The 21,384-nt window shown below is 28.7% G+C and overlaps 1 protein-coding gene across 5 annotated transcripts in view; it reads left to right on the top strand.

Annotated features, from left to right (window-relative positions):
* Nucleotides 1-21,384, top strand: part of Nova1 (NOVA alternative splicing regulator 1) — a 142,786-nt gene that overhangs the window by 102,970 nt on the left and 18,432 nt on the right. For 3 of the 5 annotated variants that reach the window (XM_047540272.1, XM_047540274.1, XM_047540276.1), the window contains 2 exons: nucleotides 9,568-9,734; nucleotides 17,576-17,647. In XM_047540272.1, the coding sequence (XP_047396228.1) occupies nucleotides 9,568-9,734; nucleotides 17,576-17,647 (239 nt within the window). The remainder of the gene's footprint in view (nucleotides 1-9,567; nucleotides 9,735-17,575; nucleotides 17,648-21,384) is intronic. The other 2 variants (XM_047540273.1, XM_047540275.1) reach the window with 1 other exon arrangement.

The raw sequence follows: 21,384 nt of genomic DNA, 5'->3' as shown, positions 1-21,384 counted from the left end.
GTAGTTCCATTCCTAATCTTTCAAAAAATCTCTATACTGCTTTCCAAAGTGGTTGAATAATTTGCACTCCCACCAACAATGTATGAGTATCTTTTCCCCATATTCTCATCAGCATTTATTGTTATTTGTATTCTTGATGATAACTCTTCTAACTGAAGTGCAATGAAATCTCAGTGTATTTTTGATTTGCATTTCCCTGATTTTTTAGGATGTTGAATTTTTTTTTCATATATTTGTTGTCCATTTGTATTTCTTCTTTTGAGAAATGTCTGTTTAGATCATTTGCTCATTTATTGATTGGGATATTTGTTTGTTTATGACTGTTTTTTGAGTTCTTTTTAGTTCTGTGTATTAATCACCTTTGGAAAAGTCGCTGGCAAAGATTTTCTCCCATTCTGTAGGCTCTCTCTTTATGCTTTTAATTGTTTCCTTTGCTGTACAGAAGCTTTTTATTTAGATGCCATTCTACTTATTGAGTCTTGGTCTTATTTCTTGAGCTTTAGGAGACTCAAAGGAAGTTAGTGCCTGTGCCATTGTGTTAGAATATTGATCTTATGTTTTCTTCCATCAGTTGCAGTGTTTCTTTTCAAATTCATGGGTCTTTGATCCACTTGGAGTTGATTTTTTGTGCAGGATGACAGACATGACTGATTTGCTATGCATGCCACCACTGACCACACATCTAAGTTTCTGAACTTGATTCTGTATCCCATAAATTTTGCAAACTATTTTCCCAGCTTCCAAGTGTATTCTGCAAAATTCTGTAAGTGAATTTCCACTACTACATAAAGGATAGTGCTATTTTCTTACAGCAGAAATTAAAAGTACAAATCATAGTTAAATGTGGTAACAGTGATTGGGAATGGGGACAAGTCAACAAGTCTCTTTGTATATGTATATATAAGGATATATACATTTTAATGAATTTTTATCTCAGAAGTTTTATATTCCTATAATTCATGTTAGAAATTAAGAGGTAATAATATTGATTGAACTAGGATTGCTGTAATGATCCTGAATTTAAAGAATGAAATGATTTCATCATAATTGTTGGTAGGAACTTCTACATTACTTCAGAATTTAGAAACTGGAGATGTATTGCAATGTATATATGTGTGTGTGTGTGTGTGTGTGTGTGTGTGTGTGTGTGTATGTTTATAAACAATTAACATTGGTATTTAAAATTTTCAGATATGTCTTATTTTCAGGGTTCTTCAGAAGTCAGACTATCCAGTACTGATGATCCTACTTTATGGGAATGACTGGTTGAAATAAATTAGTATATCACTTTATATGCATAGAAAAGAGAATGATTGAGTGACAAGCTAGACAATATCTTAATTTGATTGTCATTCATTTTGTCTGTGTCAGAACCCTGAAGAATATTAGTATCTTTTAGATTTTTCTTTTAAATGCACACTCTGACCCTTTGCTTTGATTGAATTTATTTTAATGTTAAACCATGTTCTGTCAACAGAGAATCAAGTCTTCACTATGTTGACTTGAGAATCAAGTATATTATGACCTTATGTAAATTTTTACAAATCAGAAGTAGAGACATGTTTTTATAGAATGTTTGGTCACCTAGAAAAGAAAGGCAGTTATTATTTTGCATCATAAGATTTCAATTTCTCTGATTTATTTTTCTAAATGTTATTTTATTAAAACAATACATTTTTCCCTCAGTAACTGTGGGATAGGAAGAAGTATCATCAAATATGTAAAACTGTTTAACAGTATAAAAGCTGCAATTACAAATTGAACTTACTTTTTATGGCAATTTCCATAAGTTCTTTTGTTGATATGCAAACTTATTCTATAATATATTGCTAATAGTCCATGCAATTATTAAGCAGTACCAATTTTAAAATTTTTAAATTTAATACTTTTTGGCAGCCTATTCTCTGTAAAAAGGGTCCATTGTTTCTTTATTTTATGCCAGATAAGGAATAAATCTGTGAAGAGATATTAATTAAAAAATTATCAAACTTGGGTGATAATCAAGAAGAAACATGATTTTTCTTTAATAAAGTATTTGATTTGGTAGCTGGTCTAAGTGTATACTTTTAGGAGTTATGTGGTATAATTGAGAAAATAATTATTTAACAGACCATAATTTATCTCAGCATTTGCTGTACATCTTTTTCTAATTGCTTTTACTTTCGTACCTGTAAGTTGGAAATATTATTATCTGTCCTAGTTATTGAGAACATTAAATGAAATTTTAAAAGTTTGTAGATGTTTTGTGTATTTTCTAAATAACTTATCAAATGTATTATGAAATATATAATACAAAAAAATATAGATTTTATATAACATAATGAAGATAAATATATGTGTTATAATTTAGGTAATATATTTTATATAAATCATAAAATGATTTGTAAACATAAGGACATACAATCACTGTTTAAAACACTTAGAATAATATTCTGAGATACAAATTATAAAATTGCTTAAAATTTTAATTTATCTGTTCTTTATATGTTTAGGGACATGGAAAATAGACTAAATCATAAAGAAAAGGTCTGTAGTTATGAATGTTAGAGGAGACTGTAAAATGGCTTCATTTCATGAAATGAATAAATTATATATTTTCTCCTGAAAGAGTATAACATTGTGTGGATACACCTAGCAAACCCATACATATCCTTAAATGTGTCTTTTACTTACAATATATATGGTAACCCAAGAAATGAATGCAAATAATATATTTATAATGGTATTAATAGCAATAAATGTTTCTCATATATAAATTATTATGGATGATACATTAAAGAGATGGTAATATGGTTCGTTGAGAATTCTTCAGTAGTTTCAATCTGCTAATTTTACTGTTACTGTTATTCTCATGTTTTTAAATAATTTACCTTTTATATTGTCTAACCTGACAAAGCCTGACATTAGTTTGTCACTAGCGGTTTACTTTTAGTAAACTAAAGAAGGCTAACAAATTAAATTTGCGCTTTTGTGTATCATAAGAATATAGTACAAGTAATCATATTAACATGATAGTAGTTCGAGGCTAGTGACACAACTCATTGCAGGTTCTTTTATTTATAACAAACATGGATACTTTGATGCTTTACATTTAAAAATTAAGATGACTTCATACAACTTTAAACCTTTATTTAAAAAACCTAAATTGTAGTTGTCAAAGAAAATTCATGTAATGTAGATTTTTTTTTCTTTTGTTAATTTTGGGCACCCTATTTCTGTTTTGTTTTTAATTACAAAACATTTAGGAAATTACAGAAAACAAGTTAATACATACGTGTCTCTTTGCAGATTCCATAAATAGTTAACTATTTCTCATGTTACTTCTTTTTTTTAAATTGGTTCTTTTTAGTCATACATAACATTAGGATTCATTTTGACATTATAAAGCATGGAATATAATTTACTATAATTCAGTTCCCTTTATTTTCCCTTTCCCTCCTCTCCTCCCTTCCCCGCCCCCTTCCCTCTACTGATCTTTCTACTATTTACTTACAGTTTTTTTGTTGTTGTTAATTAGTATCTCTTACATACATAAAGATGAGATTCACTATTGTATATTCATATATGTACATAGGAAAGTAGGGTCAGATTCATTCCACTTCTTCCTTTATCCTGCCCCACTACCCTTCCCTTCAGTTTCCTTCCTCTACTTCACTGATCTTTGTTATATTTTAATGGATCTTTTCTTTTCCCTCTCTCTCTCTCTTTCTCCCTTATTTTGGACTAACTTCCAGGTGTCAGAAAAAAATTCATCCTTTAGCTTTTTGGGTCTACCTTATTTCACTTATCATAATGATGTACAGACATACATGCCTAAAGAAATCTTGAGATTGCCCCTTTATTATTGCCTGGCACTTTATAAGTGACCCCCAATACAGGAAATGTTAATATACTTGAAAATATATAATGTATTAGAAGATATTTCTTGAAACAGTAGCAACTAAATGTTTTATTGAAGTAAACCCTGACCATTCCGAATATTAGCTACTTGGAATTAGTAATTTCTTTTTTCTATATGTAGCTGTTCTTTTATTGTAAAAATTATATATTGTGTTTTTTAAATGTCAGTTTTGGCTTCTGCAAAGGTGATTGGTATTTCTGTTTATTGGAAATTTATTCTTAAACTCTTGTTGAGGTACAAAACATTATCTTTTTGTTGCAACTGAAGTATTAGTAAATATCTTACCAGATTTTTCATATTAATGTTTTGAGATAGTTCATTGCCACTCATAAAACCAGATTTCATACTTCTGATTAACACTAATATTTCCTAAAGATTCTCTATCTGTAGTCTTGTAAGATACTGAGTTATATTCTTAGTAGGAATTCAGGATGAATATGCCTTATTAGTTTGGAACAAGAAGAATTTCAAATTTCAAAGTTTTTCCTTTTCAGATTTTGAAATATTTGCATAGACTATATCAGTTAAGCATTCCTAATCTCAAAATTTGACATCTGAAATGCTCCAAACTGGAAGTTTTGAATATCATGTCTGTGTTCCAAGTGTCAAGTTTCAGAAAATTTTGAATTTTGGTTTTGGGGATTTGGATGCTTTATTTTAATGCATTTTTCTGAAATCCAAACAAAATGCTTCCTCATTTTCATTATAGATGACAATTGGGAGTATATGGATCAAATTATTAGTATATACCCATTATTCTAGAATAGACTGATTCTGTTTGAAGTAGGTTCAAGTATCTCAAAACTTTTAGACTATACTTTAAGACAGCAGAAAAAAATTTTTTTTCTTCCCTAACCTTATTCCTTTAGGTGGATTACATGTTTAAAGTTAATCTTCAATTTTTTTAACCCCTTAAAGAAAAGAAACACTGTTGAAGTATTTCTTATATCTCCAAATATATCTCCTTTGCCTAAACTCTATTTACTGAGTACATTTTTGTGGATGTGAGATAATTTATAACTTAATATAGTTCAAATGATTAATCAAAGTTTACTTTTTATATAATTAACTGATCTAATAAACCCAAAGAGACTCGTTGGGTTTATAGATACATGGTAGATTGAAACACCTTAAAATTGATTATATATATGTGCTTTTCAGACTACTAATAAGAAAATTTAGACTCAGGGAGTTATTCATTTTTACAAAAGACATTTCCTGAACATTTAGGGTGACAGACACTAATCTAGGTACTGGATATGCAATGGCAAATACGGCAAAGTTTCTTTCATCATTTTCTTTTTGTCTTTGCTCAGCCTATTATCGTCCCCAACTTTTCTCCACAGCACCTATTTCCTTTTAGGCATTCTCTGTATATTTTATTTAATGCATGTACATTAGCTGGAATATAAGCTCCATGAAGGTAGGGGATTTGTCTGGTCATTGTTGTATCTTTAACCTGTTTATAGTAGGAACTCAATAAATGTTATCATAAATAAATAAATGAATGGAGTGAAAACCAGAACCCAGGGATGTGTGGTATTCTGAAAATCAAGTGAACTCTTCTTAGAAAATAGTCAGCTATGTTAAATGTTAATGGTGGAGCAAAAATATGAAGATATGAAGGAGAAATTTGCCTAGGTATATCTATGATGAATGGTTTTAGTGCAGTTATAGAACAAATGTTGTAATGGAGTAGAATTGAAGGGGAAAAGCCATATTGAGAAGGTTCAAGACTGGGTGGTGATGAAGTAGAAAGTATATATAATTCATTCAAGGAATTTGAATGGACAAAGAGAATGAGAAGAAGGATATGAGATCAGTGAGGGCTTTTAAATTTTATTACTATGAAAATTCAAACATATATATATAAAAGTGGAATAGTTTAATGAATCTCCTTATGCCCTTCATCTATATCAATAATCTCAAAATTTCGCCATGTCTATTTTTTTGCTTTTTTATTATTGCAGAAATATTTTGAAGCAGATTCCAGTTAACCCGTATGTATTTCAGTATGTCTCTCAAAAAGGAAGAAAAAAATGACACTTTTTTATATATACTAATATTGTAATCACATCATTAAAATTAACAGCAGGTCTTTTAATTATGAAGCAGTTCTTGCTTCCGTTATGTTTCAAATACAGTTTGAATTTGGATCCAAATTCAAATTTACATTTTATCTTAATATTTCTTAGTTAATTCTACTTTTGTCTGAAAAATAATTCCTCCTTTATTATGATACTGGATCAATTTGTGAACAGTTTTACATTCTTGAATGGTATCTTTGCTTCCTTAGAGTATTATCTATTTCTCTGTTTTCCTTATCTTTTATAATTGTAATGCAGCACAAAATGTTTGATTAGTTCAACTGCTTTTGTGTATCATAATTGGCCCTGTACTTTGCATCGTGTCACATCAAGTGGCACATAATATGTGATTTTCACATTGTTCATCATGCTAATATTGACCCCTGAAGTCAGTTAGTGACACCCTGATGTTTTCATTGAAAATTTCTCATTAACCTTTCATCTATTGGTTTTATTTATGATGTTTGCCTCAGTTTTTATTTCATTGTGTTTGCAAAAGAGTAATTTTCTGATTCTGCCAATTTCTTTGAAAATTGAAGGAATTATAATGTTTCCTGCTGTTGGCACTGTGATCCAATAGAAAAAGACATTATGATATAAGTAAAAACAATAGTTAACAAAAGGAACAGAGGACTTGGTAGGCAAGAGAAGATGGGACCCAGAGTAAAGGTGATAGAATTCCCTTTTTAGAAAAGAGCATAAACTGTTTTAAGTGTCTTGTCAAAGTTACAATAGCATGAAGATAATATATTTTAACAAATTTCTATGAAAACTTAGTTATGAAATCTGTTTGATAATTATATCAAAGTTCTAAATACGTATATTTTTAGCATTTGATATTGCATGTGTGAATGAAACATAAAACAATTTCAGATATTACTGCCTTTTATAATATTTATCCTTCTTGTTAGAATTTTGTAATTTCTCCTTTCAAAGTGCATCCTTAAGTAATAGTGTCTTATATACCCGTATTTTTACATTGTACAAAATGTGGTCAAATTTTTGTTACTAGTTTTTTGCAAAGAGAGGGAAATACTACTGTTAAACAAATGAAATGATGAATAACTGGTAGGTTAGTTGAGATAGTAAAGGAGAGTAAACGCTTTTAAAATGATAAAAACCAGCAACTTTTATGATTTATGAGCTCATTATGTTACGTGGTTTGGTCATATATCTGATGATCTTCCTTTTTTGTGACTCTCTCCTCAAATTTTTTGTTTTTGTTTTACTTAAGTGAAAAGGTCTTTAGAGTTCAGTAAAAGAACATGAACAGCATGTCTTGTGAGGTTTGCAGCTTTTGTTTTCTTCACCTCTTCCCTCTTCCCCTCTCCTCCTCCTCTTTCTTCTTCTCCTCCTAGTATATCCTTAGAGAACATATACTGTAACTGTGAACCTGTAACTATCTTGAGATTGTCATACATGCTGCTATGTGAAATTTGGTTTCAGACAATCATTTCTTTATGGCTTAATGATTTATATCTACTCTTTGTAGATATAATCTGAAGATTATTTGGGTTAGTGTGTGGTCAAACATCATATGTATTTGATCAAATCAGAATTTGAAGAACAGCATGGATTATACAATGTCTTTCATTATTAGTGCTGTATTTTATTTTTTATTTTTAGAAATTCCTATTTAGACTGTTTTGGCATCTACAAAAGAATATTCTGTAGTTGTCTCCAAAAACAGTAATGTAATCTGATCTATGTTTTCTGTTGTCTGCTGACCTGCATAAGAACATTGGCATTACTTTTATTCTTAATTCTCATCCTTTCTAGAACAATTTGCAGTCATTTATTGGAAAATTAATAGTCTTGTAGTCTTTTGATTATAACCAGATGATTTATCTGAGAACCATAAAGATATATTAAAATTGACAAGAGTGAGAAAAGCTGATTAAGAAAAACAGAAAAAAATAAGTCCAGAAACTTGTATTATTTTTCAGGTTCTGTCTGTCCTTACAAATGAAAGTTATACTTGATCTCCATGGAAATTTTTCTGTAACCTAGGAAACTTAGTTTTTCCTAGATTTGAATTTTTGTTATTTAAAATATGGAAAGTTTATTTAAGTATACCTCCTAATTAGATTTTTATTTCTTCTAATTTCTTTGTTTTCTAGAATTGATAATATTATACTGTTATTTTAAACTAAAAACTACTCTAAAATGGTTTATGTATCTTAATTTTTAAAATAGTTTAAACTCCCTGTGGTGTTTTGAATGTTTGTAGTTTCACACTTTGCCCTTACAATGTATTTTTAAAACATTTTGTACAGTGGGTTGAAATTGGGAAAAAATGGCACTGAAAGGAAATGTGATAGGTACTTGAGAATGTTCATATTAATTTTTTAAAAGAATTTACAAACTTTAAGATGTCATTCTTTTGATTTTTTTACAACTCCTTAGAAAAAATGCTTATTTCTGAGAAGTGAGTTCAGTGTTTCATTTTGGGACATTAGGAAGATAATTACCATTGAATACTATGTTGCTTCTGCAAGCCTCAGAATAGTCTGAAAAACTAATCACTTATTTTCCTTGTCTTAAGAAATGATGTACCCCATTTGTGTATAATGAATCAAAATGTAGTCTGTAAAAAATTAAAAAATAAATTAAAAAAAGATATATCTATGAAATAAAAACAGGTTACAGAACCTGTGGATTAGATCCAGCTAATATTATTTTATTCTTGTTTCATATTGTATATCCACATTTTATTCACTAGATATGAAACAAATACTATTAATAATATGTTTACCAATTATTCATTCATTTCAGATTTCATAAACTACTTTTAAATTTCATTTTAACTCTGACATTGTCTTTTATTAAAATTATATTAAAATAAAGGCTGCATTGATTCATATATTCATGAACTATTTAAAGTGTATCATTACTTCCTTGGGACCCTAGTAGGCCATGGAGACACTGTAGCACAAAGAAAAACTAACTGTCCATATGGAGTTAACATTACAATGAAAAAATAAAAATAAACAGTAGAAAATATCAAGTAGTGATTGCTGCTATGATTAAAAGAATAAGACAAATGAATAGATATCAGAAATTTGGAAACTTAGCTACCATATGAACTTTACAGAACTCCCACACTATGGACTCAACACGGTAACATGTTGGTACTTTCATTATTTTTCATAATATACTGTCATGTTTATCTGGTTTAACATTTTTAGCCATAAAAAGTAGGCTCTTTGAAAGATGATTCCATGGCTCCTTATCTATGTGTCACCAGTTTCTAAACTCTAAATTGTTGAAATGAAACTATTTTATCAAATACTCAGTAGGTATATGTTATACCAAAGAACAACTAATACATTCAGAACTGCTCTAGATCTCTATTTTTGCTGGAATCCAAAGACCTATTTCAAGACGAAAATAATAAGAAAAGAATAACTTTAAAAAATGGTAAATAGGAGCATGTGTGTATTAATTATATTTGCTTTAACATTCAGAATTTAGAGCACTACATTTTATTTTATTGGCATTATAGTATCACCCTTTTTCATAGTTTTTCAAGGCAAAATGAGAAGGAACATTTGCTGAAAATTAATGTTCTTTCTACAGGTACTACTGAGCGAGTGTGTTTGATCCAGGGAACAGTTGAAGCACTGAATGCAGTTCATGGATTCATTGCAGAAAAAATTCGAGAAATGCCCCAAAATGTGGCCAAGACTGAACCAGTCAGCATTCTACAACCCCAGACCACCGTTAATCCAGATCGCATCAAACAAGTGAGTGTTTAGTTGGGAAATCAAAGAGAAATATCCACAGCATAGTAAGAATTCCTTACAAAAGAAGCCTTAAAATATCTTAGCATATAAATTTTTTCAAGTATATTTAAAACATACAATTGTCATTTAGTTACTTAAAGACTAATCAAGGTCTCTTCCTTAGATTGAGTGATTTATATATTGATTGATTTTATTATCATTGATTAGTGTTCTATTGAGGAACACATCTGTGTCTCCTTGCAATTGCACTTTTTAATTTATAGAAACAAATTTTACTAATTTATAATAATTATTTATAATTACTAATTTTATTCATAATTATATTACTTTTAAAATAAAGTATAAAAATTGAAACTATAATCCTCAAAATTTCCAATATACAGTTTTTAGTGATATTTTGTAGTCTTCAGTATAATTACTTTGCATATAGATTACTGTTTTGTTAATTAAATTGTCATGCATGTTCAATGTTTTTTATCAATATGTATAGTAAATATGTGTACCTAGCATTCAGTCCTTTGTTACAATTAGCTATTATATTTTGTATAACTTGTGTAGTTTTTACATATATGTCATCGAGGACCAATGTTGATTTTTAATGTATGGGATTTTCTGTAAAAAATATTTTACTTTATAAAAACTAATGTGAATTTTTAAGATTAAGTAATGGATGACATGATTTAGGGGAAAATGGTGCTATTTAATGTTAAATAAGATGGACTTTTCCACCATAAACAATTTTAAATCTACTAATTTGTTTGATACTTTATGTTCATAATTATTGTTTCTGCCTTTGTCCTTTTATAATAACCTCTTAATTTGTGTCTTAATTTTATTATCAACAAACTGTGCTTTGAAAAGAAATGTCTTATTCTTCATTAATTCACAGGATATTTAACTTACAAAAAATTTATCCGTATTGTGATGCAGCACAAAGTTTTATTAATTTCATGTTTCTGAATTGAAAAAAATTAAACAGTTATAATTCTACCAGTATATACGTAAATATAGTGCTAATCATATATAAATGTACAAACTAATAATTAGATAATATATTTTTAAATTGTAGGCTAATATTCAATTTTCTAATTACCTTTTTTAAAAAAAATCCTTCCATATTTAAATCATGAGTAGGCAACTCTTATTCTGCATAAAATCATTCATATGACACTCTGTCATTGTCAAATGGGTCAGGTTTTTACCCTTCTTAACTTTCTAAGGAAATATCATTTAATGTATACATGGCAGCATATAAATATTTTAAGCTATAAATATCATTTTTTTATTCTTCACAACCATTGATTAGTTTGTAGTATTTATTTTGTCTCTGCTAGGTAGATACAAAGAGTAGTTTGAAGACTGATAAGTTGATTTTAAAATGGGGTGTCCAGTTAAACACCTCTGGGTTGAAATCATCTGGGGTTAAGAACCTACAGAATGAATACTGAAATATAAGACCTTTTCACTTTCTGCCTTAATCCAGCCTGTTACTTCTCCCTTTTCTTTTGTAACTATATGAGAAAATTCAGACATTTAGGAATAGACTTGAACATCTTGAATTTTTAAAAAAATAAAACATGAATCGAAGTTTGAGTTGTATGACATCACTAGCAGTTATGTTCAGGAATATAATAGGAGTTCATTTTTATTGTTTTATAAGAACAAATAGCTAGTACCTCCAAATGATAGTCTATGTATCATTGTTAAAATTCCAGTTTTGTCTATGGCAATGAGACTTACAGACCACCATATTCAATATCAGTGTAGATTTAGGAAAACTGGAGTTTTAGAAAACTTTATTTTATTTGCTTCAGTTGTATAATGTTATTTATATTCAAGATATGTGTCAAAATTACTACTGGTTCATTTACTTTTGTGTATTTGCATCCATTTATGAGCCTTGTTGATATTCATGGAATTAAAATTGTTGATTATTTTATATTTTCATGTAATTAAATCATATATGTGAAATAATGTATCATTTAAAAGAATTCATCAAAAAAGAACACTGAATTTAGTAAGACAATATATTTAACACTTACACACTTTCTTCGTAATGTAAAAACTGATAAAATTTTTTTGAAATTTGGAGATGTAAAACATTTCCAAGATATTATATATCAACAGTTTGTTTATGATCTAAGTTTGGAATTCTCTTTTTAAATATCAAATTTACCAGTATAGTAGTTTTTATTAAATTAGTCTCTAAATAGTAAATCAAGTATATTAATTTAAATGATCATGTTTTTTTTTTCTGAAAAATGATGCCAGTATAAAATAATCATTTGTAAAATAAAGTAGTTTGCCATAGAATAGATAAAAAACATTTTTGTATAATGTTTACATGTTGTAAATTTTAATACACAGATTCATAATAACATTTCTTATTAAATGATAGTCTTTCTCTTAATGAATTGATACATTCATGTTGCTTTTGAAAAATTTAATTTTAAAAAATATTTACTGGTTAAGTATGTAGCTCAGTGGTAGAGTGCTTGCCTACCATGTGGGAAGCCCTGGATTCACATTCTGTAGCACTGTAAAAACAAATAAAAATAATAATACTTTATTAAAGACTTTTATTACCAGTTTTATTCTAGGTAATATTATTTAAGGAATAAAAGTAGAGTTTTAAGAAATGCTGGAACCTAAAAAAAAATCTAACTTCTGCATAGAAGTAGATTGATGTGGAATATATGTTTCAGTTATTACATTTGTCAGTTGTTTTTATGATTCAGAATTTTAAGGTTTTACTTGTTAAAATTATGATTTATGTAATTTGAACTTAAAATTAGAAGTCAAATTTAGTTCTGAACAAATAAACTTTTAAAAGTTATGATTTTGTACCACCTGTTATGGACTTTTATTAAATTACCCTCAAATATGTTATCCAGGACATTTGGTAACTGAGCACATTTTATGGACCATAGTATATGACTGAATGGGTCCTCAAACAAGTGGAGATCCTTAGGAAAGTAATGCATACTGATCTCACAAGTCTTTCATATAGTAGAAGGATGAAACCTAACAAATAGCCTGGATAATCCAGTTTTCTATATTAGATGTTGTGACCTATTCAACTCTTGACTCAGAATTTTCTTTTAACAAAATCTTCATTAGGAAAGAAAGGGCCCAGGGGGCTTAAAAAGTTCTCTCGTATTTAAAAATTAAAGATATCAAAAAAATTTTATTTAGTTTGAGGAATGTTGCTTTCATCATGAACAACTGGCAAAAGTAGTTCTTGTTAATTTGTTTCTTCATTATTCATTCATTCAATCATGAGTTTATTAAATTTCTGAAATTTCAAAATGCATTTAATTATTATTCTTGCTCTTGAATGAAATACCACTGGTCTTTATGAAATATCACTGCTTAAAATAACTTACAAAATATAAAACAGTATTATATAACAAAGCTACACAGACCAGAAGAGTGCGAAAAAAATGTAAGCTAGAGTGACAATTAATAGTCTTCTAAATAAGCAAAGACTTGAACTAACTTGGAAAATTATACAAGAATTGCCTAATAATAAAAGGAAAAAAATATTTTAGGTAAGTAATACAAAGTGGATTTTGGGAGGAAGATATAATATTTCTTGAATACTTAGGCAATTGTTTCAGCAGAAGTACAGTATTTGTTTTTGGAAGTTAGAGAAAAATAATTTTAAACAGGTAGAATGGGATCAGAAGATAGAAAGCATTGGATGTCTAACTGAGGGGCATCCTACAGACTACACATTATTCCTAATTTCCCAAGGAGACCTTTTAATTTCTCTGAAAGTTTATGAAAAAATGAAAACATCTCTGCATTATTGTCTCTTTCATGCTAAAATTCAAACAGACTGTAAGGGGACTTGTGGGTACAGCTATTGGTAGCAAAAGAGAAATTTGAATTAATTCAAATTCTGGAGGAAGGGCAAGAGAAGGATATTTGTCAAGAATGATAAAGTAAAGGTGACAATTGCATATTTAAATATTTTATCCATATTTTAGAGAGCATTATACAGGTTTATTTAATAGAACTCCAAACAGGGATTGGGGTGTTGATTACTTGAATAGCATTACTTAGCTAATAACAGATTCCTAATTCTAACTGAGATTTGTTGTTCATTGCTATTTGCACTGTAAATATTCAGAGATTCTTGACAGTGTATTACTATAGACTTGCTTGAAGACAAGATGTGTTTATTATGGAGTTTATCTATTGTAATATTCCCTGGTCTAGTAAAATCATCATATATTAAAATTCACCTTATAATTTGCAGTAACATTTTAGTTCCTATACCCCAAAAGTCCTGTTGTGTTATATTTAACTAAGCATAGTGAAAATCTTGATTAAAAAAAAATAAACAACTTTTATACTTCAAAGGATCCACTACTCTAGAATTGTTAAAATACTTCAGGTTTTTCAGCAATAAGTAATTTAGTCTTCAATGTTTAAGGAATTCATAAGCAGCCATTCATTATATAGATAAGAAATACATTATACTTTTCATTTGGAAGGCAGAATGGTGCTAAAAAAATGCCCTTGCCCTTCATACATACCATTTGGCAATGAAAAAAAGAATTTAGAGAAATTCTGCTTTGTAAATGTTATTTCTTATAAATCTATCAATATATTGATGTTACATGGATAGTCAGTTAATTATATCTTCATGATATATCATGATATATCCTCATGTATATCAAAAAATTTGCTAACTGGTATGAAACCACTAAACTCTGCACAATAAATGGATATAAACATTTTGCTTAAAATTTTAAGGAAACAACACATTGTATACTGGAATATTTCTTACAGGTATTTTGTTCCATTTATCTGTGTGGTTGAGAATAGTTATCACATTTTAATTTTAATCAAAAGTTTTAATGTTTTTACATTTATCTATTTATGAAAACTTTTCCCCTTAATATTTAAATAATCAGCTGAAATGAAAACTTTCTGTAATATCTTTATCTTTATAAATCAAATTCATAAAGGGAGACTACTTCTTTATGTTTAAAAGTATCTGTATGAATAATAGCTAGAAAGCTTTCCATGTCTTTATTTCACTACTCTTTCAGGAATTGAAGCCAAACTCAAATATATTTAAAGACAATTTCAGCTATTGTTTCCTTTGAAGCCTAAACTTTTATAATTTTACCTGTTTATTTAAATTATTGAAATAAAACTTACCAAATTATGATGTTTGATAATCAAATCTTTAATTATTTAGAATACATTTATATTTTCCAGAGATTTTAAATTATTGCTTTTATTCTTGGGGGGAAGAAAAGCATTAGAAATATTAAGGACAGTTTTGATGAATGTAAGTAGTGTTAATTATTAAAATATTTTCAATGTATCACACAGATGGCAATCCAAAAGAAAAAAATCAACATTTTAATCTAAGTTGCTACAAATTCTGAGCTACTTGATCTTACTATTTTTTACGTATAGTTGTTGGCAATATTTAAAGATCTTGTTGAAAATCTGTATTTGGCACAAGGCAGATGTCATAGTGAACCTATAGTACTTCAGATTGGTTTTACCCTGATGGAACTAGAAGAGCCCAGTACTTAAAATCCTGTATTCTGATCTTGGATTCTGATCTGTATCAGGAGAAATTGCCTCTAGATTTATTTAACATGTTAGTCAGCAATCTTAATATTAATCTGAGACTAGTATATGTTTTAGTCAGCTTTTTCAATACTGTGACCAAAAAAATCCTGACAGGAATAATTTTAGAGGAGGAAAAGTTTATTTGGGGGAGCTCATGGTTTCAGAGGTCTCAGTCCATGGATGGCCACTTCCATTGTTCTGGGCCCAAGATATGGCAGAACATCATGGCAGCAGAATGTGGTAGAGGAAAACTGCTCAGAACCTGACCATCAGGAAGCAGGGAGAGAGCAATCAGTTTACCAGGGACAAAATATGTATCTGTACCCTAAAGTTATGCCTCAGGGACATACCTCCTCTAGACATACCCTACCTCCCTGGATTTACCACCCAGTTAATTCCAATTAATGGGTTAATGTACTGTTAGGTTAAGATCGTGATAACCCAGTCATTTCACCTCTGAATGTTCTTGTATTGTCTCACATGTGCTTTTGGGGGACAACTAATATCTAAACAATAATATACAGAATGATTTTAAGTGTATTTTAATTTCTCCAAGAATACTGTAGTAACAGGTAAACCAGGAATGGGAAAATAAAACATGTATTATGCAATTCATCAACTGTATAGTAGCATTAGTATGTGCCCCAGCTTAGTATTGCATGGAAAAGAAAGTATTCAGGGAAATTTTTGATGACTGAAAATGAAGTCTCTCTGGAGAAATAGCAAGAAATTAATTACAAAGAGCAAAAATAGAAAATAAAAGTTTTGAAACTTTCTAATTTTATGAAGTTTTACCTTTGGATGTAGGTCATTTTCTTTTTTGTATGACTTGAAAAAAAAATCTTGGTTCCTCACCAGTAGATCTATTTTTCATCAAGTTATCATAGGTTTTATCTTAAGAAGAATTAGGAATACTTTGAGGAAGAGACAGCATAAGATGATATGATGTTAGAACCAATCCTGTATTTTTCTATAAGTCAGTAAGTTAATCAGAAGCCTGTGAATATATATATATATATACATATATTATTCTTTACTGCTTTATTCTGCTCAAGTTAGAACTTTTAAAATCTTAAAAAATTTGATTGTAAATAATTTCATTTACATTCTTTATACTGCTGAACCTTTAAAGTTATGCTTTTGCTCATCTCTGAGTAATATTGATGGGTATATGTCAAGGTAAACCATAGTTTCCATACAGAATCATATTTATACTGTAAAAACCTATCTCATTTTGCCTATTAAGAGATAGTATCTATTGAGGATACTACTTAAGCAATGTTATTTTGCTAAATGAACATATAACACATTTTTTAAAAGAAAATGTTGACATCGTATATACTTTAAATTTACTATTAGATATGAGGAGTCTTTTTAAAATACCCTAATGAATTTCTCAACAAGTCTATATAAAATCATAAAACATATTTTTATATAGCAATGTATATGTGTTTAGAAATGAGCAATAAATATGATTCCTAATATTTTCATGATTATTTTCCACACAGGCTAATGATGCTTCAATATATTATACCCTTCATCTATTGAATTTATTGTTTAGCATAAATTATTTAAAAATTTGGTAATTTTTAGAATGCTATTAGTTACCTGTTGATTAATATGAGGTTAATGTTTACATTTTCAGACGGGCTCTAAATTAATTAAAAATTAAAATTTTAGAAGATAATGTGATATTAAGAACTCAGAACTACAAATTTAATTGCTTTTATATATGGATCCCTAAATTCATGTGGAATCAACTTGTTGGTGATGTTCAGCATATTAAGTAGGTGGATACTTTTATGCCAAAGTAAACTTCATTTCACCACTTCTTCAAATCTCCGACTGTATTCATTGATAGGAAAATAACTCAGTTTTACTCATTGAACTTTTTAAACTTTTTTATGACATCTCTTTTCCCCTGAAGAAAACAAGAGGGAAATAAAAATGAAACTACTATTCATGAATATGGTCAGGATACCTTTAGTACTCATGTGAATTTTTATCAGTCACCATCATGATTTCAAGTCATGAATTTATTTTTACATGCTTATGCATGCATATTTACATGCATTAGTTACTCAATTGATCTTAAATTCCATTAAATTTGAATGAATAGGAGAAAATTTGTTTATAGGATTTTGTTCTCGTTATATTACATTTTATTTTATTTTGTTTTATTTAATGATCAGTTTAAGGCTTATAAAGGTTGATTTGCTCCTGAACTGCTTTGTTCCCAGACATTGCCATCTTCCCCAACTACCACCAAGTCCTCTCCATCTGATCCCATGACCACCTCCAGAGCTAATCAGGTACAGTATCATCCTGTCATCTACACCATACTTTTCACGGGTGATTGCCTGCAAACTGGAGAAAAAGATAATGGTGGGTTAAGGATTTATTCGTTCATTCACATATATGCACCATGACCAGATACCAAATAACCTATGAAAGAAATATCAATTATCTCAAAAAAATTATATGCATTTTTAATTTTAGTTAACAAAGAAATATATTTAGATAGTAGTACTAGAACTTTTTATTTTTCCCTTAAAACTGTGATTATTTTATGAAGCTCTAAGGACTATTTGTTGAGTTGGGGTTTTAATCTCCATTAATGTATCTTCCTAGGGTTCTTAATATGTAAATTAAAGATAATCATATATGTGAAAAATGCATAAATTGAGCAAAGGTATACCTTTAAAAGTGAATGCAATTTTATTTGCTTTTTTTTGAAACATGCCTTACTATGTAAACAATATTGACGAAAAGCATTTCTAGCAATCTAAAAGTAACTAAAAATTGATATTCATGATAATTTTAGTACTGTTTAGCAACTCAGGATTTGGCATTTTCTTAGTATTTAGAAGTTATAGACTTTAAAGAGTGTCAAGCTTTACAACAATAAATATATTTTATTAGGTTGATTTAATGGTTGTTTTGATACTTTTTGTAGGTTATTCTTCAAAAATGTAAATGTTGAATAATATATCTATTAAAATGATTAAACACATTTTCATTTTGTCTGAGTTGAGTTTCATTTAGGTGAGAAATGTTATTTTATTATTTCCACTTTTTAAATTAATACCTTATGGGATTATTTGAATATTAAATGAAAACTTTTTTTAATATATTTTCTATTAGATGACTCACAAATTATTAACTCAGAAGTATATTTGCTACATATATAAAATGTGGCTCTTGCATATTATCTAATATGTGGCTTTTGGAATTATTTTGCACACTTATTGATTCTAATACTTTTGCAACCTCAGGAAAAAATTTTATTATAATAACATGAAACAAAACTAACATATTTTACTCATGAAATAATAAATCATTTGTGATTTTATCCTGTCTACTGTATTCCATTATGTATTCTATTTAGACTATTTTCTTCTCTCATAAAAAAGAAGCATAATGTTTACTGGATAACTTGAAGCAAGGTTTAAGAGAAGAATAGAACAAACTTCTTAATTCATTGAAAGAATTGTAGTTATTATCAAACTTTATGTTATTGATAGTTTATAATTATTCTCTATAGTCCTAATTAATTTAGCTTCACTATATTGGCTTGATCTCTAAATATAGCTAAGATAGGATAGAATATAATAATCTTAAACTTTCCATAATTAAAATAGACTTTTTAACACATAGGAAAGTTAATTTCATAACTGGTTTAAGTTTTATTTTATCCAGCAATTTAGCAAATATGTCTCTAGTTTATAACTTGCAGAGATTTCTGTTTTAGAAGGAAAATTACTATTTATATGTTATAACTAATGTGATACCCACTAGTATTAAAAATAGGTAAAAAATTTTTCCAGATGAGTTACTATAAATGTGAAACAAAATCAAAATCTAACATTTGTGTTACTTTTTTTCAACTTAACTAAATGAGTTATGATTGAGTTCTATTTCTGGAGTAAATAGTGTATATTTCAAATTAATGTGTTAAAAAGAACTAATGGACTATAAATATTCAGAAAATCCAAAAATTAGAAGTACAAGAAGAATGTTTGATCTGCAGATCTAACACTTAAAAACCTTTTTTGTTCTTATAAAAACTATTACTTGTTCAGCTCATACAAAATTTAACTTTCTTACCCTGAAGCCTCTTAACATATTTCCTCACATCAGACTCTAAGCACTCCCTGAAAATTGAAGGACTGTGATAAGAGTAACCTTATAAAATGATAGTTATAAGTTGAGACTAGAGCCAAATTGCCCATGATCCAGTATTTGTTCTGCTACTTAATTGCTGATTAACCTTGAGCCTCAATTTCCCAATCAGTGAAATTCAAATAATAGCACTTCATAAAGTTGACTTAAGAATTAAAGAATTAATTAACTATTCTTAAAATAGTGTTGAGAAAGTGACAAATACCATGTAAGTGTTAGGTTATGTTTATTTAAAGTAATAATGAAAAAGATTATTATTTTAATATAAATGTTATAGAAAATAACTATAATACTTGAATTTTATCTAGAATGATTTTAGTATTAGTATTGGCTATATTTGCAACTCTGAAATATTTCTCTAATAAAAGTTTATCTTTAGCTTAATTTTTTATATAATTATTTTCTACTGAGAGTACTAAGTTGCTTGTTGTTTAGCAATATAATTTCTAAAACTTTCCTATTGAAAAGATGAGTAGGTAGGACTAATTATTTTACAATTTCTTTTCTTTTTTATATTATCTTTTTTTCATTAGTTGCAAATTTGAAAAATTTTATATATGTAATTTTATATATGAATTGTACAGCAAATAGGTTAAATAAAGCAACGTGTCTAAACTTTCAGAAAACTTAAAAATAATATCATTAGCATTAGTGAGTTCTAAACTATTGGTTTTAAATTATTCAGACATTTCATTAAGATTCCACAAAATGATTTTCTAAATCAATCAGTGGTGCCAAAGTGGAATGCTTGTGCTAACTTTAGGTTTCTGGTTATTGACACACCTAGAATATTTCTCAAATTTTCAGAAAAGGGAGAAAAAAAATAATATTAGAATATGTGCTGTGTAGACATTTATTTACTGACAAATTTGAAATTATACGAGCATTTATCCAAATATATAAGACACATGAAAATAGGAATTCATATTCAGTCCTTTTGCCATGGTTTCAGAAAAACAAAATTAAAACCAACTGATAACACTTTGAATTCATGAGGACAAATTCAACTGGACTCCTATTCTATCAGACAATTGTAAACCAATTTACTTTCTGATTATTCAGGTGACTCTTTATAGTTTCTGATCTCTTTTCAACCCTGTATCAGTTATCTGTTGTTGTATAACAAATTACCACAAATTTAAGGGTTTAAAAGAACCATTTATTCTCCCACAGTTTCTGTAGGTTAGGAGTCCAGGCACTACTTGAGCCAGGCAGTCTGAGTCCTCAGCTCTTGGTCTCACATGGCTGCATTCAGTGTCTCTCAGTTGCCTTTTCACTTAAAGGCTCCACTGGGGATTAATCCTCTTCCCTGTTCTTCTTACTGGCTGTTGGCAAGAGATGGCCCTCAGATTCTAAAGGCCACCCACCTTTTTGCTTCTTGCAAAGCCAGCAGAGAATCTCTCTTCATGGTATATTAGCAAAATGGAGTCTTTTATACTGAAACTTGTCACAGTAGCGTCTTTTTTAACTCCTTTGCTGTATAACATAACTTAAAAACACAACTTAAACACAGTAATGACATCTCTTTTTGCCACATTGTGTTTTGTAGGCCTAAGTTGTGTGTTCCACCACACTTAAGGGGAGAATATTATTTAAGGGGTACAGATATTGGTGCCATCTAATAGTATAGTCCCATAGTAGCTCTTGTTCCTTTCTCTCTCCCAACTAATGACCTACTTCACTGGGAAAAAAAAAAAAAAAAAAATTAAGGGATCAAAAGAGAAGTTCCACAAACTGACACCAACAAATACTTAATGAATCAGCATTTATACCCATGTTTTACACTTTTTTGTCTATTACCATAAGTAAATCTTCCCTGCTTCTATCCAGTCATTTCAGATGTACATTAAATCTTATCTTTTTTTCC

This window comes from Sciurus carolinensis, chromosome 2, assembly GCF_902686445.1.
Source record: "Sciurus carolinensis chromosome 2, mSciCar1.2, whole genome shotgun sequence".
Taxonomy (NCBI): domain Eukaryota; kingdom Metazoa; phylum Chordata; class Mammalia; order Rodentia; family Sciuridae; genus Sciurus; species Sciurus carolinensis.
The sequence above is the reverse complement of the archived record's forward strand: the minus strand, read 5'-3'. Positions and strand labels throughout refer to the sequence as shown.